The sequence below is a fragment of the Chlorella variabilis genome, assembly GCF_000147415.1.
Source record: "Chlorella variabilis unplaced genomic scaffold CHLNCscaffold_5, whole genome shotgun sequence".
Taxonomy (NCBI): domain Eukaryota; kingdom Viridiplantae; phylum Chlorophyta; class Trebouxiophyceae; order Chlorellales; family Chlorellaceae; genus Chlorella; species Chlorella variabilis.
In genome coordinates this window covers 913,801-928,788 of record NW_005435083.1, presented here as the reverse complement: position 1 = coordinate 928,788, position 14,988 = coordinate 913,801, and the positions used below count along the sequence as shown (strand labels likewise).

At 63.3% G+C, this 14,988-nt stretch overlaps 4 protein-coding genes across 4 annotated transcripts in view; 3 read left to right on the top strand and 1 right to left on the bottom strand.

Annotated features, from left to right (window-relative positions):
- Positions 1-288: 288 nt before the first annotated feature.
- CHLNCDRAFT_57251 (expressed protein) lies at positions 289-3,329 on the bottom strand. The gene is made up of 8 exons (XM_005849499.1): positions 3,058-3,329; positions 2,449-2,900; positions 2,231-2,325; positions 2,021-2,120; positions 1,736-1,808; positions 1,057-1,603; positions 811-928; positions 289-664 (listed from the first exon to the last, which is right to left on the bottom strand). The coding sequence occupies exons 3-8, from the start codon at positions 2,281-2,283 to the stop codon at positions 314-316; spliced, it is 1,242 nt and encodes a 413-aa protein (XP_005849561.1). The 5' UTR covers positions 2,284-2,325; positions 2,449-2,900; positions 3,058-3,329; the 3' UTR covers positions 289-313.
- A 3,244-nt stretch (positions 3,330-6,573) lies between these two features.
- CHLNCDRAFT_59632 (hypothetical protein) lies at positions 6,574-8,864 on the top strand. Its single transcript, XM_005849761.1, has 9 exons — positions 6,574-6,718; positions 6,822-6,939; positions 7,059-7,224; positions 7,337-7,540; positions 7,712-7,848; positions 8,025-8,111; positions 8,302-8,390; positions 8,482-8,549; positions 8,656-8,864. Exons 1-9 carry the CDS (start codon positions 6,641-6,643, stop codon positions 8,714-8,716), a joined length of 1,008 nt encoding a protein of 335 aa, XP_005849823.1. The 5' UTR covers positions 6,574-6,640; the 3' UTR covers positions 8,717-8,864.
- A 254-nt stretch (positions 8,865-9,118) lies between these two features.
- CHLNCDRAFT_142953 (hypothetical protein) lies at positions 9,119-10,158 on the top strand (the record flags this gene model as incomplete). Its single annotated transcript, XM_005849760.1, has 4 exons — positions 9,119-9,226; positions 9,348-9,617; positions 9,792-9,858; positions 10,001-10,158. 4 exons carry the CDS (start codon positions 9,119-9,121, stop codon positions 10,156-10,158), a joined length of 603 nt encoding a protein of 200 aa, XP_005849822.1.
- A 328-nt stretch (positions 10,159-10,486) lies between these two features.
- The window catches only part of CHLNCDRAFT_142952 (expressed protein), a gene marked incomplete at both ends in the record, with an annotated part of 5,224 nt that continues 722 nt past the window's right edge, over positions 10,487-14,988 (top strand). Inside the window, 16 exons of the mRNA XM_005849759.1 lie at positions 10,487-10,525; positions 10,735-10,846; positions 10,967-11,587; positions 11,747-11,825; positions 11,977-12,043; positions 12,161-12,242; positions 12,431-12,496; positions 12,652-12,734; positions 12,920-13,075; positions 13,309-13,362; positions 13,507-13,608; positions 13,762-13,823; positions 13,954-14,060; positions 14,154-14,279; positions 14,395-14,504; positions 14,712-14,836. Coding sequence (XP_005849821.1) covers positions 10,487-10,525; positions 10,735-10,846; positions 10,967-11,587; positions 11,747-11,825; positions 11,977-12,043; positions 12,161-12,242; positions 12,431-12,496; positions 12,652-12,734; positions 12,920-13,075; positions 13,309-13,362; positions 13,507-13,608; positions 13,762-13,823; positions 13,954-14,060; positions 14,154-14,279; positions 14,395-14,504; positions 14,712-14,836 — 1,991 coding nt within the window. The remainder of the gene's footprint in view (positions 10,526-10,734; positions 10,847-10,966; positions 11,588-11,746; positions 11,826-11,976; positions 12,044-12,160; positions 12,243-12,430; positions 12,497-12,651; positions 12,735-12,919; positions 13,076-13,308; positions 13,363-13,506; positions 13,609-13,761; positions 13,824-13,953; positions 14,061-14,153; positions 14,280-14,394; positions 14,505-14,711; positions 14,837-14,988) is intronic.

Sequence of the window (14,988 nt, the reverse complement as noted above, 5' to 3'; positions counted from 1 at the left end):
TGGCCGTGCTTGGTGGGTGGATGGTGGGTGGTGAATGTGCAGCTGGCAAGCCGGGGATGATTCAGCGCAATAAGCAGGAAACAGGAGCCAGTTTGGCAACTATGTGAGTGGGGATGCGAGTAGGCATGCCGGGTGTAGAGGTGCACAATTGCATGGGGCAACATGACAGATGTTGGCACACGGGGATTTGAAAGGAGGCAGAAAGAGCAGAAAGGAAGAGCAAAACTGCGTCAATGAGCACACATGAAGCACCAAGAGCGGGAGGGGCCAACGGGATGGCGGCCGCCCGCACAAGCAGGCCCCCAGCACCGGGCTACAAGCCATTTCGGCGTAGCGGCAGCTTGAGCGCTTGCGTGCAGCTGCAGGGGATGCCGGAGCCGGTGCAAGTAAGTGTGGCCAGCCAAAACTGGCATGCCGAGCCTGGGGTCTTGGTGGCGCACGTGGCATGGCCCCTTTCACAGCGCTGCGGCTTGGCGGTGATGACCGCTCCCGTGACGGAGTTGCGGCGGATGGGTGCCAGCACGCCTGAGCCATTAATGCTTGCAGCTGGCGCGTTGGTGCACCCGCACTTGACCAGGCTATTGGCGCAGGTGCGGACCTTCAGCCAGTACTGGCACATGCCCGTCGTCGTGTTCTTCATGTAATAATTGACGCTTGGCTTGATCTGCGGGCGCAACAGATGCAGTGGAGCAAGGGGCATGGCGCGTTGGGAGCTGTTTGTACGCCAAGTAAAGGACGATACCGCTCATGCCTCGAGTCTGCACAACATGAAGAGCCCTGAAAACAAATGCAGGCTTCTAGGACACTCACCGTCTTGGCAAACCGTGCCACTGATGTGCAGAAGCTGTGGCCAACTTTGCAGTTGGCAGCTGCGTTGGCAGGCATCACGGTCGCCGAGTTGGGCTTGGGGGGCGGCGGCGGGGTGATCCTGCGAGCGCTGAGGAGGGCAGGGCCGGAATGGATCAGGTGCCCATGGTGGCTCAGCAAGGTTTGATGACCTGCAACAAGCCCTCCCCAATCATCCACCCACCCAGCTACCCACAGCAGCTGGCTCACTTGATCTGCCCCACGGCGGGCAGGAAGGGGGTGCAGTCGGGGTCGGCCGCGCCCGACAGCCCATCGCAATCACCGTCGTAGCCGGCGTCACACGTTGCCAGCGTCTCCTGCCCACTGGCGCTCTTGCGGCACACCCACAGACTGGCAGTGCCGGTGGCTGCGTTGGTGCTCCAGACCTTGAGCACTAGGCCGCTGGTGCTGTGGGTCATGCTCTCTCCGGGGCCCATCTGGCCCAGCAGGTAGGAGAAGTCTGGGGAGTGGTTGCTGGTGCCGGCATACGAGTGCACCCCCACCTTGCCAGCAAACGCCGTGTCCAGCCCGCCATCGGGGCCCTCAGCCAGACGATAGCCCAGGAAGAGCGACGCCTGGCCCTGCACCCAGGTGATGTCGATCTTGAGGCCGCTGTTCGAGGTGCGTGTCAGCGCTTTGGTGCTGATGTTGCGCGTCTGCCCGGGCGCCAGGGTGGTGCCGTTCAGCAGCTGCGGCGCCACCCAGCCTAGCTGCCACGCGTGTGCCATGTTAAAGCAGCGGTTGGAACAGCAATAGCCTGCAGCAGGCGGCGTCGGCAGCAGTGGTGAGCGGCTGCGGGCAGCCAAAAGATCAGGGCAACCAGGAGAACAGGCCATCACGTGCGTTGGGCATCATGGTTCATTTCTGAACCGCCAGGCTGGCCACTCACCCATTGCACAGCTGGTGTCACCATACTCGTCGACATTACCGTTGGGAGCCACCCATGCAGAGTGCCCAAGGAACTGCAGGCAGGGAGGCAGGCAGGAAGGAGGCCAGGTCAGTGCCAGCCGCCCCACACTCCAGCAGCCCATGCACCTCCCAGTAGTAGCAATACGCGGGTTGTGCACCTCCCCACACATCACTGGCACATGCTCAGACTTGCCAGGTTGTGACCAATTTCGTGGAACATTGCTTGCTGTGAGCCCAGCGAACCACGGGTGGGCCCCATAAAGACGTCTCCTTGCGTCCATGTGGTGCAAGGAAAAGAGAAGTCGCAGCCGACGTAGCCCAGGCCCACAAAGCCACAGGCAGTGCCTGGTGGGATGACCACGGCCCTGAAGGAAGGCGAGCGGGAGGCCAGGGCTGAGCGGCGAGATGCACAGCAAGAGGCGCACAGAGTGCAGAGCAGCAGCGACAGGTGGAAGCCCCAAGCCCGCCTGCTCACTTGTAGAGGTAGTCATCTGGATTGATGCCATACAGCTGCTGCGCCTTCTCCATGGCGAGCTCCGACCATCCGCTAAAGTCCTCAAACTCACAAGACTGCAGTTGGTAGAAAGGGCATGCAACATCCCTGCTTTGCCAGCTGCCTCTACACTGGGCCGCCTGCCGGCTGCTTCCCAGCGAACAGGCGAATCGAACAAGCCTGCTTGCCTCGGCGCCTACCTTGCTGTTATAGGGTGTGCCCCACGCGCTGGTGCCGGCACAGTCCAACTTGATGACGGGTGCCACCACCGAGTTCTGGCGCGTCAGCAGCGTCTGCCCGTAGCTGCAGGTGCGGAAGAGCGCACCCACAGAAGAGGTGGCGGCGCCGTCATTGCCTCCGTCCTCGAAAATCTTCTTTTCCACGTCCTCCTTAAAATACCAGGGTGCCGGGTAGGTGCCGGCGGGATTGGGGCAGCCCTCCAGGGAGATGGGCAGCACCAGGGTGGACACCGCGGTGGCCTCAAGGGACAGCCTGATGGTGGGCAGTCCAGGTGCTGCCTGCTGTAGGCGGCGGCCTGCGCTGCTGCTCCTGGCCCCTTGCACTGTCACAGAGCGATCTTTGTAGGTTCGTGGCGGTTGGCGGCGCTGCTCATGTTGGGCTTCAGGTAAATCTCCTTGCTTGGATTCACACCCTGCAGCAGGAGGAGAGGGTTCCTGGCACTTGGTTGCATGTTGCATTAAACCTTCAAAAAGCAAGGCAGGGCAGTTTCACGAAAAGTCGTCCTGTTGTGGCGGGGCCATGGCGGCCATGTCCGGAGGCCGGCCGGAGGCCCGCAAAAGCCCACTCACTTTAGTGAAATGATCCCTGGAAACCACGTACACGCGCCCCGACAGTGGCGTTGGGCGAGCGCCCAGCAGCTGAGCATGGGTCACTTGCAGGGCCCCCAGAACCAAGCTCAACAGAGCCAGTGCCGTCGTCAGCCGCATCTTATGACGCTGCTAGAGTGCTTTGGCAGGGACGAAGCCTCAGAAGTGGGCTGCCATGCTCAGGTGAAAGGACGAAGGTGCGCTGGGGCCGGGGGAGGCGTGTTTCAGGCAGCAGATGCAATGATGGGTGCACGGTGTAACAGTTTGGACACAATGTTTTATGGCTACATAAAAGAGGAAAAAACTTATGCCTGTTTGCGGACAGTCAGATGTGTGCAGCGCCACTCCATGCATCAATTGCAGCAGCCACCTCAAATCGCTGATTCGGAACAAGGCGAGCTAAAAGTATTGACGGGAAGAAGAGCCAGCCAGCATGCTAATAACACCCTGCGCCACTGCACAGCAGGCCGCTGCGGCGTTGTGCCGGTTGAAAACTACTGCGGCAGGCAATTGGCTGTGGATATGTGTGTGGGGGTGTCCGCTCCGTCGCACCCGAGTTGTTCCCCAGTCGCCCGTGCCATTCCAGTGGGTGAAACAGGGTGCCACCTCCAGCACGCGGCGTGCACGCCGGCCCGCCAGCGGCGCCGTACCACTTGGAGCGCTGTGCTATCCTGCCACCTCGTTCTATTTTAGCAGCTATTTCCTCGTTCTAGCAGCTATTTCCTCGTTCTATTTTAGCAGCTATCCTGCCACCTCGTTCTATTTTAGCAGCCATACAAGCAGCGCCAGCTGATGAGGACATCACCATCTTGACGGACATCCTCACCCTCATCCACATGCTACGGACTACCCTGCACACACCCACCCGTCACAGAGTGCACAAGCACAAACACATGCTCCGCAGGATCGTCAATGCCATGCTCAGCAGGGCGGGCACCACCTCTTTGTACAAAGTTAGGGCACACGTTGGTGTGGCTGGCAATGAACTTGCAGACACAGCGGCCCGCATTGCTGCGGAGGCACAGGGTGCGGACGACACGGAGGATGCTGCGGTTGAGCTCCAGGGAGCCCTGCCGGGCGGCCATACGAGTCTAACACAACATGCGGTTCATTCATTCATTCATTGGTTCATTCATTCATTCAGCACACAGACCGGCCGCCTCTTGCTCGAGGGCGGCCCACTTTGGCCTGGGCAGCCCGGGCCGCCCTCCCCCCCGGGCGCATGTTCGGTGTTGGAGGGGTGCGCCCAGCGATAGGGGGCCCCTGAAGGCATGCGCCGAGGCCGGGAAGCGTGGTTCGGCGCTGCTGCACGCTTGGCGACTTGAACAGAACCGCGTGCCGCCGAGCTGCGGCCGCAGTTTCCGGCCCACAGTCTACGGCCGCAGCCACGGGACTCGGCGGCACGGCGTTTGGGCCCAAGCTTGCTGCCGCCGCCGCCGTGCCCGGGGGGCAGCGCGGCGGCGGCGGCGGCACGCTGCGACGCCCCCGAGCCACCGAGCTGCGGCCGTAGCTTCCTGCCAGAAGCCCACGGCCACAGCCACGGGACTCGGCGGCACGGCGTTTCGGTCCACGGCTTGCTGCCGCCGCCGTCGCAGGGGTGCTGCCTGCGGCGGCGGCGGCACGGCGTTTGGGTCCACGGCTTGCTGCCGCTGCCGCCGCCGCAGGGGTGCTGCCTGCGGCGGCGGCGGTAGCGCACGTGGCAACCCCCCGCGCTTCCTTGCCTCCCATCCACCGGACCCCGTCCTGCGCTTCACTTTGTTTCGGGAGGGGCTGCTCACTGCTCATTGCTCATTGCTCATCGCACACTGCTCAACGCTCATTGCCCTATATCCCACCCAGCCGCAGGACTCTACTGCCGCCCGCGCCCCGCCCCATCTGGCCGCTTGCGCGCCCCATCCCCCCTCGATGGGGCCCGCCCACACCGGGGCCTCCCCCCTCCCGCCCACTGCTTTCTCAACGGCCCCGAGCCGGGGCTGCCCTCATTGCATACATAGTGCGCCTTTCCCTGCTTTTCTAGTGACCTAGCGTTCCGCACTGCCGTTTGGCCAGCCCATGCTCCCGTACCGTTGCGTTTCTCCCCAATGCGCCATGCCACTTTGCCAGTCATACACACGTTTCGATGCGTGCCCTGTCAGCTGCTTGCGTTGCATGTCGCCTTGCTCCACCCCTGTTTTATTGCTTTCTCTGCTTTCGCCCGGTTCCCGTCCCGTTTCGGCGGGGAGTCTATGTTGCAAGCTAGTTCTTGCTTTACCAGACTTTAAGCCCACACACACATGCTGATGCGGCGGCTTCCCGCCCCGGCATTGCTGCCTCCTGGCTGCGTTACCCCGTGTCCAAACCTGGCGGTGATGAGGGTGCCGCTCCCGACCTGTGGAACTTTGATGAGCTCAAACATCAGGTTGCCAGGTGGATACAACCGATCCTGTCCGCAGCCTTGTTGACCCGCCACACGGCCCGTAGTGCGGCATGCAAGCGACTGCACGACCAGCGCACCGACCTGGCTCAGCTGCCCGGCTCATCATTCGATACGCCCGCGTTGGCTGGCAGGGATCCGCAGGCATGGTCGGCACCGGGGCCTTACACACTTGACTCTTCCCCTGCGCCGCTGGTCGGCATCACCTCCACGCTCCCCTGGCACCACGTCAGCTTGGCAATGCAATTGCGGTGGGGCCAGCTCTTCACCCGGGCGCGCGCCCACCGCCTGTACCCAACCAAACATCCCGACCCCACATGTGGCCTGTGCCAGGATAGGCCGCCGGAGACGATCCCGCACTGCTTTGGGGCCTGCGCCCACCCAGTCATTCACGGCCTCAGGTGCAAGCGCCATGGCGCTTTAGTCAAGTGCCTGGTTGACACCATTGCTGCTGGTGGCCTGGGCGACCGCTTGTTGTATCACGACAGTGAGTTGGGCGACCGCACCGCTCGCAACCTGCCAGGCTTTCTCCCCCGACACCAGGGCCATACCACCCCGGACATTATATTCCTCCCTGCTATGGAGCCCAACCGCGCCCACACCATCTCACTCAGCCAGCTCACCCCTGAGGAGCGTGTGCTCGTCTGCGTGGAGGTCACGCATGCCGCCGACACCCGCCTTTCGGCGGCAGTTGCTGACAAGCTGGAGCAACACAGCTCTTGGATGCATTACCTGGTTCAACAGGGATGGCAGGTCACCTGCTTCCCTGTCGCCGTGTCCCACTCGGGCCTGGTCACTTCCACAGCGCGCGCTGCTCTCGAGCGGTGCGGCGTTGAGCCCCGCCAGGCGGCAACAGCGGTTCGCCGCCTTGTGCGCAGTGCCCTCGCTTGCAACGTGCAGATCCGCACATCGCGACGATCGCTGTATGCACAGACGCAGCCGACAGCTCAGAACCCTCCAGATCCAGCCTGACAGCCTCCTGTGGGGAGGGAGTGGCGGCAGGCTTCCTCTGGAAAGTCGCTGCCACCGTTTCTCCCCCTGAGTCACCCGTGTTTGGTCACATCTTCTTCTTCTTCTCTCCTACACAGCTTCTTCTGTCGTTGCTGAGCCTCGCAGTAGAGGCAGGCGCCGGTTTATTGGTCTCCCGTGGAAATGAGGCGCTCGGCACTTTGCCTGGGGCTGCTGCTGCTGGTGGCGATTGGTGGATCACAAGCAGCTGGTGATGCCGAGGTGAGCCATCGGGGCGCAGCCTGCACGCCATCCCTGCGGTCCCCTTCGACCTGCCAGCTCCAAACAGCCGTGCTTGGCTGCGCTGTGTCCCCTGGGCCTGCAGGTGCAGCGGTTGCTGGCGTTGCAGCGCAGCCACGGCGGGGTGATCGAGCTGGACCCCAAGACCTTTCAGGAGCTGCTGGTTGGCAAGTCGAGGCCCTACTCTGTCATCATCGTGGCGGGTGGGTGCGCGCTGTGCAGGAGGAAGGTGGGGGAGGGGCTCAGCGGCGGCCAGAAGGCCCCGCCTCGCCGCTAAGCCGTCCCACTGCTTGCGGGCCCACTCGTGCCGCTACTGCCGCAGATGCCAAGGACCTGCGCAGCCAGGGCAAGCTGAAGCTGGGCCAGCTGGTGTCTGAGTTCCGGCTGGTAGCCAAGTCGTTTGCCGCCACCCATGCCGGCAAGGGCTCCGTCGGCAGCGTCATCTTTGCGCGCTTGGAGTTTTCCAAAGCCAAGGACTTGTTTGGCAGGTGGGCAGGGCTGTGCCCACACCCGCCCAATTGCGTGCTAGCAGCTGCTACCATGAACGCGCCCTTGAGCTACCCTCTGACCGAGCCCGGGCTGCGCCGGTGTTTGCCGCAGGATGGGCATTCAGGCGCTGCCGTACCTGGCGCGCATCCCGCCCAGCCTGGCCATATCAGAGGGCGGCGCCGTTACCCTGGGCAAGGAAGAGGTGATGCCCACGACAGGCTACCCCTGGTCGGCAGAGGCGATCGCGGAGTGGGTGTTGGAGCGCAGCGGCGTGGCAGTGGGCGAGATCAAGCGCCCAACCCTCATCAGCACCAGGCGGGTCTATGGGCCGGAGGATGGTGCCCGCTCCCACCCGCGCCACGACAGCCTGGCTGTGTGCTGTGTAGGCAGCACAGCACAGCATTGCACTGCCAGGCCAGAGATCCTAGCTGCCTAGCAGCTGCATGCCCTCGGGCGAACCCTGCGTCATGCTGTGAACCCGTGCAGGCTGATGCCGCTGCTGTCGTTGGCTGTGCTCGCGTGCGTGGCGTTTGTGGGTTACCACCTGTATTACGCCTCCTTCATGCGCCACCAGTGGCTCTACGCCCTGGGTGCCATCGCCGTCTACTGGTTCTCCGTGTCAGGTACGTGAGCCTGGAGCGATGGGGGTGGGTTGTGTGACTGGTCAGCATTGGGGCTGTACAGCTCTGCGCTCTGCAGTTCTGCTCGCCCTGCTGGAGGCTGGTGAGCAGGAACATGCAGCCATGCCGACAACCCCTCAACCCGCACCGCTCTGTTTCCGGCGCCCCATCATCTGCAGGTGGCATGTTCAACATCATTCGTGGCGTGCCGCTGGTGGGCTTTGACCACCGCAAGCGGCAGAGCATGCTGTTCATGCCCGGCCAGGGTGGGTGGCTGCCAGCTGGAATCATCTGTTGTCTGGGTTTGGGCTGCAGCTTTTGTCTGGCACATTTTGCTTCGTGATGCATGAGCACCTTTTGCGGCTCCTGCTTTGGTGGTTCACGCCCATGCCTGCCCGCTGACGCAGCGGTTCACTTGACTCCTGCTGCTCGTCAACCCCCTTCCCTCATCTTCAGGCCAGCTGGGCGCCGAAGGTTTCATCATGGGCTCCCTGTACACCACCGTGGGCCTTGCCGTGGCTGCCCTCATCATCCTTGCGCCAAAGGTGTCCTGCCTGGGCTGGTTCTGGTTTGTATTCGCTTCCAATAGCGCCTAGCTCAGATCTAGCTAGTGCTACGCCACTACCCTGCTCGCAGGTGAAGGACCCCAACACACAGCGCGTGGCGGCGTACGGCATCATCCTGGTGGCATTCATGGCCTTCAGGTGAGGCGGGGTGTGGGAGGGGTTGGGCCTGCGCCCTGTCAGCAGCCCCAGCTCGCACTACCACGCGCTGCTGCTGACGCCTCGCATGTGTGGTGGCTGTGTGTAGACTGGTGACCTCCAACCACCTGTGGAAGACAGGTATGAACACGGATTGGTACCTGTTTTAGCATGCAACAATGCGCCGGTGCAGAGCGAGGCAGGCAGGCAGGCAGCTGGCCTTGCGCCGTAGCCTTCAGTACCCGAACCGCAAAGACAGTTCACAAAGACAATCAACAAGGAAGTTGTTTTATCATGTAACGCTCCCTGTTCTTCTTATCTAAATGATCAAGCCATTCAATGTGATTGGGTGTGTGAGCAGGCGGGCTGGCGTGCTCAAAATGTCTACGGCGGGTCAAAGCAGGCCCAGCACTGATGTGGGCATCTCTCCCAAAGTCAGCCTTAGGCGTCATTCTTGTTCTTCTTCTACTCCCATCCCACTGCTGTGCCTCTCTCCAGCACGCGCAACCTGGAGCCCCGCACGGCATCTGCTTTGCTGCTCCCTTGCGCTCCATTCTCGTCAGTGAGCTCACATGTCTCGCTTGCAGCGAGCTGCATCCCAGCTGCTGGCCACTCATCAGCTGCTGCAGTGGCGGGGTGCTAAGGCGGTGCCTACCAAGCTCTCAGTGGAGCTGCTGAAGGTGTGAACATGCTGAAGTACATGCGCCACTGGCGAGCCGGCACCCGCTGGCACTGCCGCCGCCATCCTTGCCTGGCTCCTGTCGCCGCCCACCCTGCGGTGTTCGTTGTTGGCCTTTGCAGGACGTGGAAGGCGTGGGGTCTGCGGGGCAGCTGGCGCGGGTCAACCATGGCTATGCCCGCAACTTCCTGGTGCCCAACCGGCTTGCGATGCCAGCAGCGGCGGGCCCGCACCGCAGCAGGCGACCTCCTGCTGCGGAGGCAGGCAGCAGCGCGAGCGCAGCGCAGCAGGCGGCAGCGGCAGCAGAACGCAACAGCCCAGCGCAGCTGACTGTCGAGAAGCATCAGCAGCAGTTTGACAAGCTGATGAAGACGCTGACGGGCAGCACGCTGGTGCGCGGGGGCACCTGCCCTAGTTGCTGGGCTACTCACTGAGCCTTGCCAGGAGGGCTGCGCCCATGCACCCCTGCCCGTAGACCCGGCTTGGTGTGGAGAGGCAAGCTGCCGAAGTCCTCATCGCATGGAAAACGCTCCCCAACCACCCTCACCACTCCCTCTGCATCGCAGATACTGAAGCGGCGCACAAAGGATGGGCAAACGCTAGAGCAGGCACTGCAGGCGCAAGACATTGCAGGTGAGAGCAGAGCCAGCGGAGCTGCTGCATGGCGCCTGCTCGGCTGCAGATATGCGCCCAGCCCTCGCGGGCCGGTGGGCATCAGCAGGAACGGCATATAGGCCGATTAATTCTGACCTCCCGTTTCTCTCCGCACCCGCAGATGCGGTGGCAAGGCAGTTTCGCATAAGGGTGGTTGGTGATATGGTTGATTTGGGAGGAGAAGATTTGAGCGTGGTGGGCGAATACCACCTGCCACTCAAGCTGGAGCTCCCCAGTGGCGAGCGTGCCATGCTTGACGTCAGCGTCGCCTCAACCTGAATTTGTCAGCCCAGTCGGACTGGACTTGCTTTGCCACACCTTGTACGGCGAAGCTTCATGGTAGCAAGCATGATGGCAGAGGTATTGCAACTGTCATGGGCATCATGAGACTGTCAGAGGAGGTTAGGCATGGGGGCAGGGTGGGGACGGGGACACACGCATCGCCAGCGGGGCAACACCCCATGCAGTTGGCCGACATGGGGGAGGGGGTCTGCATTTTCTTGCGCTCTGGCAGGATCCTGGCCGCTGACACAAGCCTTCCAGGGTTTGAGAACTCTATCTGCCACACTTGGGGCCCCGCAGATGCTCAGCGCTTGAACTCTGAACGATGGCTACAGATGACGACGCCGAAATAGCTCGGCTGCTGGTGAGGTCACAACTGCTCAGGCAGAAAGCTTGTATGATCGCGGACACCGATCACTTGGGCTGGTTTGCGCCACCTCCCCTGGTTTTGGCTGGGTCAGCTTGTGACACGCGCGTGTGTACGGCCGGCGGGAGCACGCGCCCCGGGCCCCGACACTGCCCCTCCGCCGCCACGCCGCCCGCCTCCTCCTGCGTACTCCCACGCCTCCTCAGGCCGTTGAAAACCCGGAGCAGTATTACGAATATGATTTTGGAAACGAGGAAGATGACCCTGACGACGGGGATGATCCTGACTATGGGGCGGGCAAGAAGGGCGGCAGGAAGGGTGGGCACTACGTTCTGCCAGCTCAGATGCGGTGCTGTTTGGTGGCGCAATTGAAGGCTCGGATTCGCTGCAGCCGCCTGCGCCTTTGGTTACCCGCTGCTGCCGGCCCTGTGCCTGCAGGAAAGAAGAAGAAGGCCGCCGAGGCAGGTGGATTGGCCTCTGCAGCGACGGGCTTTGACCCCGCGACCACCGCGGCGGCAGCTGCATATGCCTTGCCTGCAGTCACAGCAACGGGACCTGCCGCTGCCGGTGCCGCGCCCGCCACGGCGGAAGCGCAGCATGGCATGATGGTGAACGGCGTGACTGCAATGCCGGGGGCGGCACTGCCCGGCGTGATGCCGGGGGCGTCGATGCAGATCATGCTGCAGCAGCAGGCGTTGGCAGCAGCACTGGCTGCAGGCGGCGGGGCGGGCATGACGGGCCTGCAGATTGCACTGCCCCCGGGGGTCAGCCTGGAGCAGGCGTCGATGATGGGCCTGCCTATCATGGCCCTACCAGTGCAACTGCCGCAAGCCGGCGGCGGCATCGCAGACGCGCCTGGCTCGACAGCCACCGCCGCCACGCTGCCCATGGCGCCAGGGTCCACCGCCGCGGTACTTCCGAGGGTGGGAGGAGTGGGCGGCATGCCAGCAGCAGCTGCGGCGGTGGCCAAGCCTGCAGCAGGGGCAGGTGCTGGCGGGGGCAAGTCGTCTGACGGCGACGAGTTCACTGCCACGGGGCGGCGCAAGCGCAAGGACACAGGTGAGCATTGGGGCTGTGGGCTCAAGGAGGGATGGGTTTTCTTGCAGTCGCACAAGATGCAAGGTGGTGGCCATCTATCAGTCCCAGAAAGGGGATGCATGCTTACGCCCTGCAGCACTGGGGTTCAGTTTGATGGCAAGCACGCTGTCCTTGTTGCAGGCAAGCAGCGGCAGCAGTCGCGCAGCTGGACGGACGAGGAGGAGCGGTTGTTCCTGGAGGCGCTGCAGCTGTATGGCAGGTGAGCGGGGACAAATGGGGGCCGCTGGCGGCCGCACATGGAGTGTGGGGCAGCAGGACGTCAGGTTGATGGGTGGAGTTGTGCCTGCAAGCGGCGAGCAGCTGAAGAGGCAGTATGCGGCCCCTCGCGGCGCTCCTCTCCTCCACCGCAGGGACTGGAAGCGCTGTGCGGAGCATGTGGGCACCCGCGACCACCGCGCCTTCACCAGCCATGCACAGGTGGGCTGCGGTGTGCATCCTAGTGCCTTGTCTAGCAGAGCAGCATGAAAAACTCTGCCACACTCACCGGTGGACCCCCCCACTCTGCTGCTTCCTCTCATTCCACGTTGCCCGTAGAAGCACTTCATCAAGCTGCTGCTGCGGGGCGAGGAGGTCCCCCCAAAGGTGGCGGAGACGGGCCGCGGCTACACGCTGTCGGGTGGGGCTGGCTGGCCCGCAGGACAGCGGGGTTCTTGGCAGGCAGCGGCAGAGCAGGAATAGGGAGGCCAGCCAGCCCTATTCCTGCAGTGCAGCTGGGGCGGTCCCGTGGTGCCTGGGTGGATGGCAGGCGCGGCAGGAAATTGCATGCTGCCAGCTCTGCACATTGGCTGGCCTCACTGCCTGCAGGCAAGTCTCTAGACCCAAACTCTGCGGCTGCGCGCGCCTATGGGCTCAAGCCCGACCTCTTTACACGTGAGTGCAGCCAGGGAAAGGCCATGTTCGGTTGTGACTGGGAAAACATGGCCTCGTTGCAAATAGCAGCGGGCCTGCTGCGCAGGGCTTGGGCAGGAGGGTGCTGCTGGTGTGGTGGTAGAGTGGCTGTCTGGCACCCTGCCATGGCGTTGCAGGCATTGCGGGCACCGGAAAGTTGGTTGTGGGGGTGCACGTGACAACGCTGGACATGAGCGATGGGCCGCCGCCGCAGATCCAGGTGTGTGCAGCCAGCCAGCCCAGTTGCAGCGTGCCACAGCCGGTGCATAGCGAGCTGGAAGATGCAAGCAGGTCGGTGGGCTGGTAGCGTGGACCAGGAGGACAGGCAGCAGCAACACTTTGTGCTTGGATACGGCAGCTGCGACTTGACTGTCTGCCCATCCCTGCTGACCTTGCTGCTGGCAGCGTTCACGCGGCGGCAAGAGCCCCCTGGGCGGCGGTGGTGGCGGCGGCGGCAAGCGGCAGCGGCGCGGCAAGAGCAGCGGCGAACGGTTTGGGAGCGAGTACGAGACTGAGGAAGAGGATGAGGATGCGTTCCTGGCCTCGGCCATCCAGGGAGAGGTGGGTGTCTTTAAAGAAGGATGGGATGGGCATCAGGGTGGCCTGTGGTTGCGAGGGGGCGCCCGTTTGTTGCCTGCCTTTGTGCATGCTTGGTCCATTCCGTCCTGTAGACCTTCTCTTTTTGCCGGCCTTGTGGCATGCGTGCTTTATGGGGTGGTGGCTACCGCCAAGCATGGCCCCAGCCAGCTTACCAGTGTTTCAGCCAACTCTGCCCCAACCGGCACGCTTCACAGGTGGCGGAAGCGGCTGAACCAACAGAGTATGTCCGCAATCGGCCGCGGCGGCAGGTGCACGGGACGGGGAGGATGGGCGGCGGCCCTTCTTGCCTGATGCCTCATATGCAACGTGTTGATATGGCAAGCCTGCCTGGCTGGGAAACAGTGTGTAGCTGACCACATTCCCGCCCCGTCGCTCCCTGCGCTCGCCTGCAGGTTGGGCGGCGCATGCAGCTGGGTGAGACCACAGAGTCCACGGACCTCACTCATCTGGACAGCTTTGTGGGGCCGCCCGGCACCGGGGCGCCCATGGCCCAGGTGGGCTGCTGCCGACACCCCTGCCGCACCCACTGCTTTGCTGCCGGCTGGCTGGCTGCCATGCCAGGCACCCCACCCCGGCGCCCACTCACAGTTCCCTTCCCTGCCGTGCTGTGCCCACCCGTGCTGCCCGGCCCTCCTGCCCTGCTGCAGCCCTTCCAGGTGACCATCGACAGGCAGGCGGTGCTGGTCATGGACTTCCACGCACACCTCAGGTGGCAGCAGGGCTCGCCTGGCAGTGGGGCTCGTGTGCTGCTTTTGTTGGGGGTTGTTTGGCTGCTTGGTTGCACGTGTTGGCGGCTGCCTGCTCCCCTTTTCCACCCAAACAGCCCCCATGTGGTGCAGCCGGTGTGAGATTATTGGGCTGCTGGGCGGCGCCTTTGATGCTGAGCGGCGTATGCTGGAGATCCGGGAGGCCTACCCCTGCCGCCGTGCAGAGGGGCAGGCATCTGGTGGGGCTGCTTTTCTGCATTTGTGAACGACAGCCCTGGCTGCGTGTTCTCCTCTCCGCCCTCCCAACTGCCGTTCGCACTTCGCTGCCGCAGGCACGTCGGTGGAGCTGTGTGCTGAGAGCCAGGTGGAGGTCAGCGGGCTTATGGAGGAGCGAGGGCAGGTGCCGGTGGGCTGGTACCACTCGCACCCTGTGTTTGAGCCACGCCCCTCGCAAAAAGGTGGGGCCAGTCGCTGTGTTGGCAGGGCAGGGTGGCGAGCTGCGCATTGCCGTCAAGGCATTCGGAGTCCTCCTGGCCAACCTCTTTGGCCGCCCTGCTTTCCTCTCATGTGCAGACAACGAGAACCAGCGCAACTACCAGGCGCTGTGCCGCGATGCTGCCACCGGGCTGGAGCCCTGGGTGGGCGCAATTGTGGGGCCGTACGACCAGGGGCTGGAGAGCGCGGTAGGTGGAAGTGCAGTGGGGTGTGGCTGATGTGGGATACTGCATGGTGGTGTGATGTCGCCAAGGGCGCGCGTGGTGGTGGATAGGTGGGTGGGTGGGGGTCATTGCCCTCCCTGCGCCCCCATCTGCCAAACCTGAGCAGGCAGCTTTGGGTTCCGAATTGGCACTGCGAGTCATTCACTGATACCACCCCACGCGTTTCTGCAGAGCTCCCAGATGCAGCTGTGGGTGGTGAAGATGCACAACGGCGAGCTGCGCCCCTTCAGCATCCGTGCACTCACCACTGGCGGGGATACAATGCCCACGCAACACACCGAGCAAGCAGTCGCCATGTGAGCAGGGGCAGGGCACATGGCAGGGCAGCCAGGCATGACAGGAAGAGGCCCTGCTACTGGTCGAAGCAAGAGCCAGCCAGTAGCGCTAGGCAGGTGTGCACTCCCTGCATGGCTATGTTGCTGATGGCCACTTCACCTGGTACCCCCCC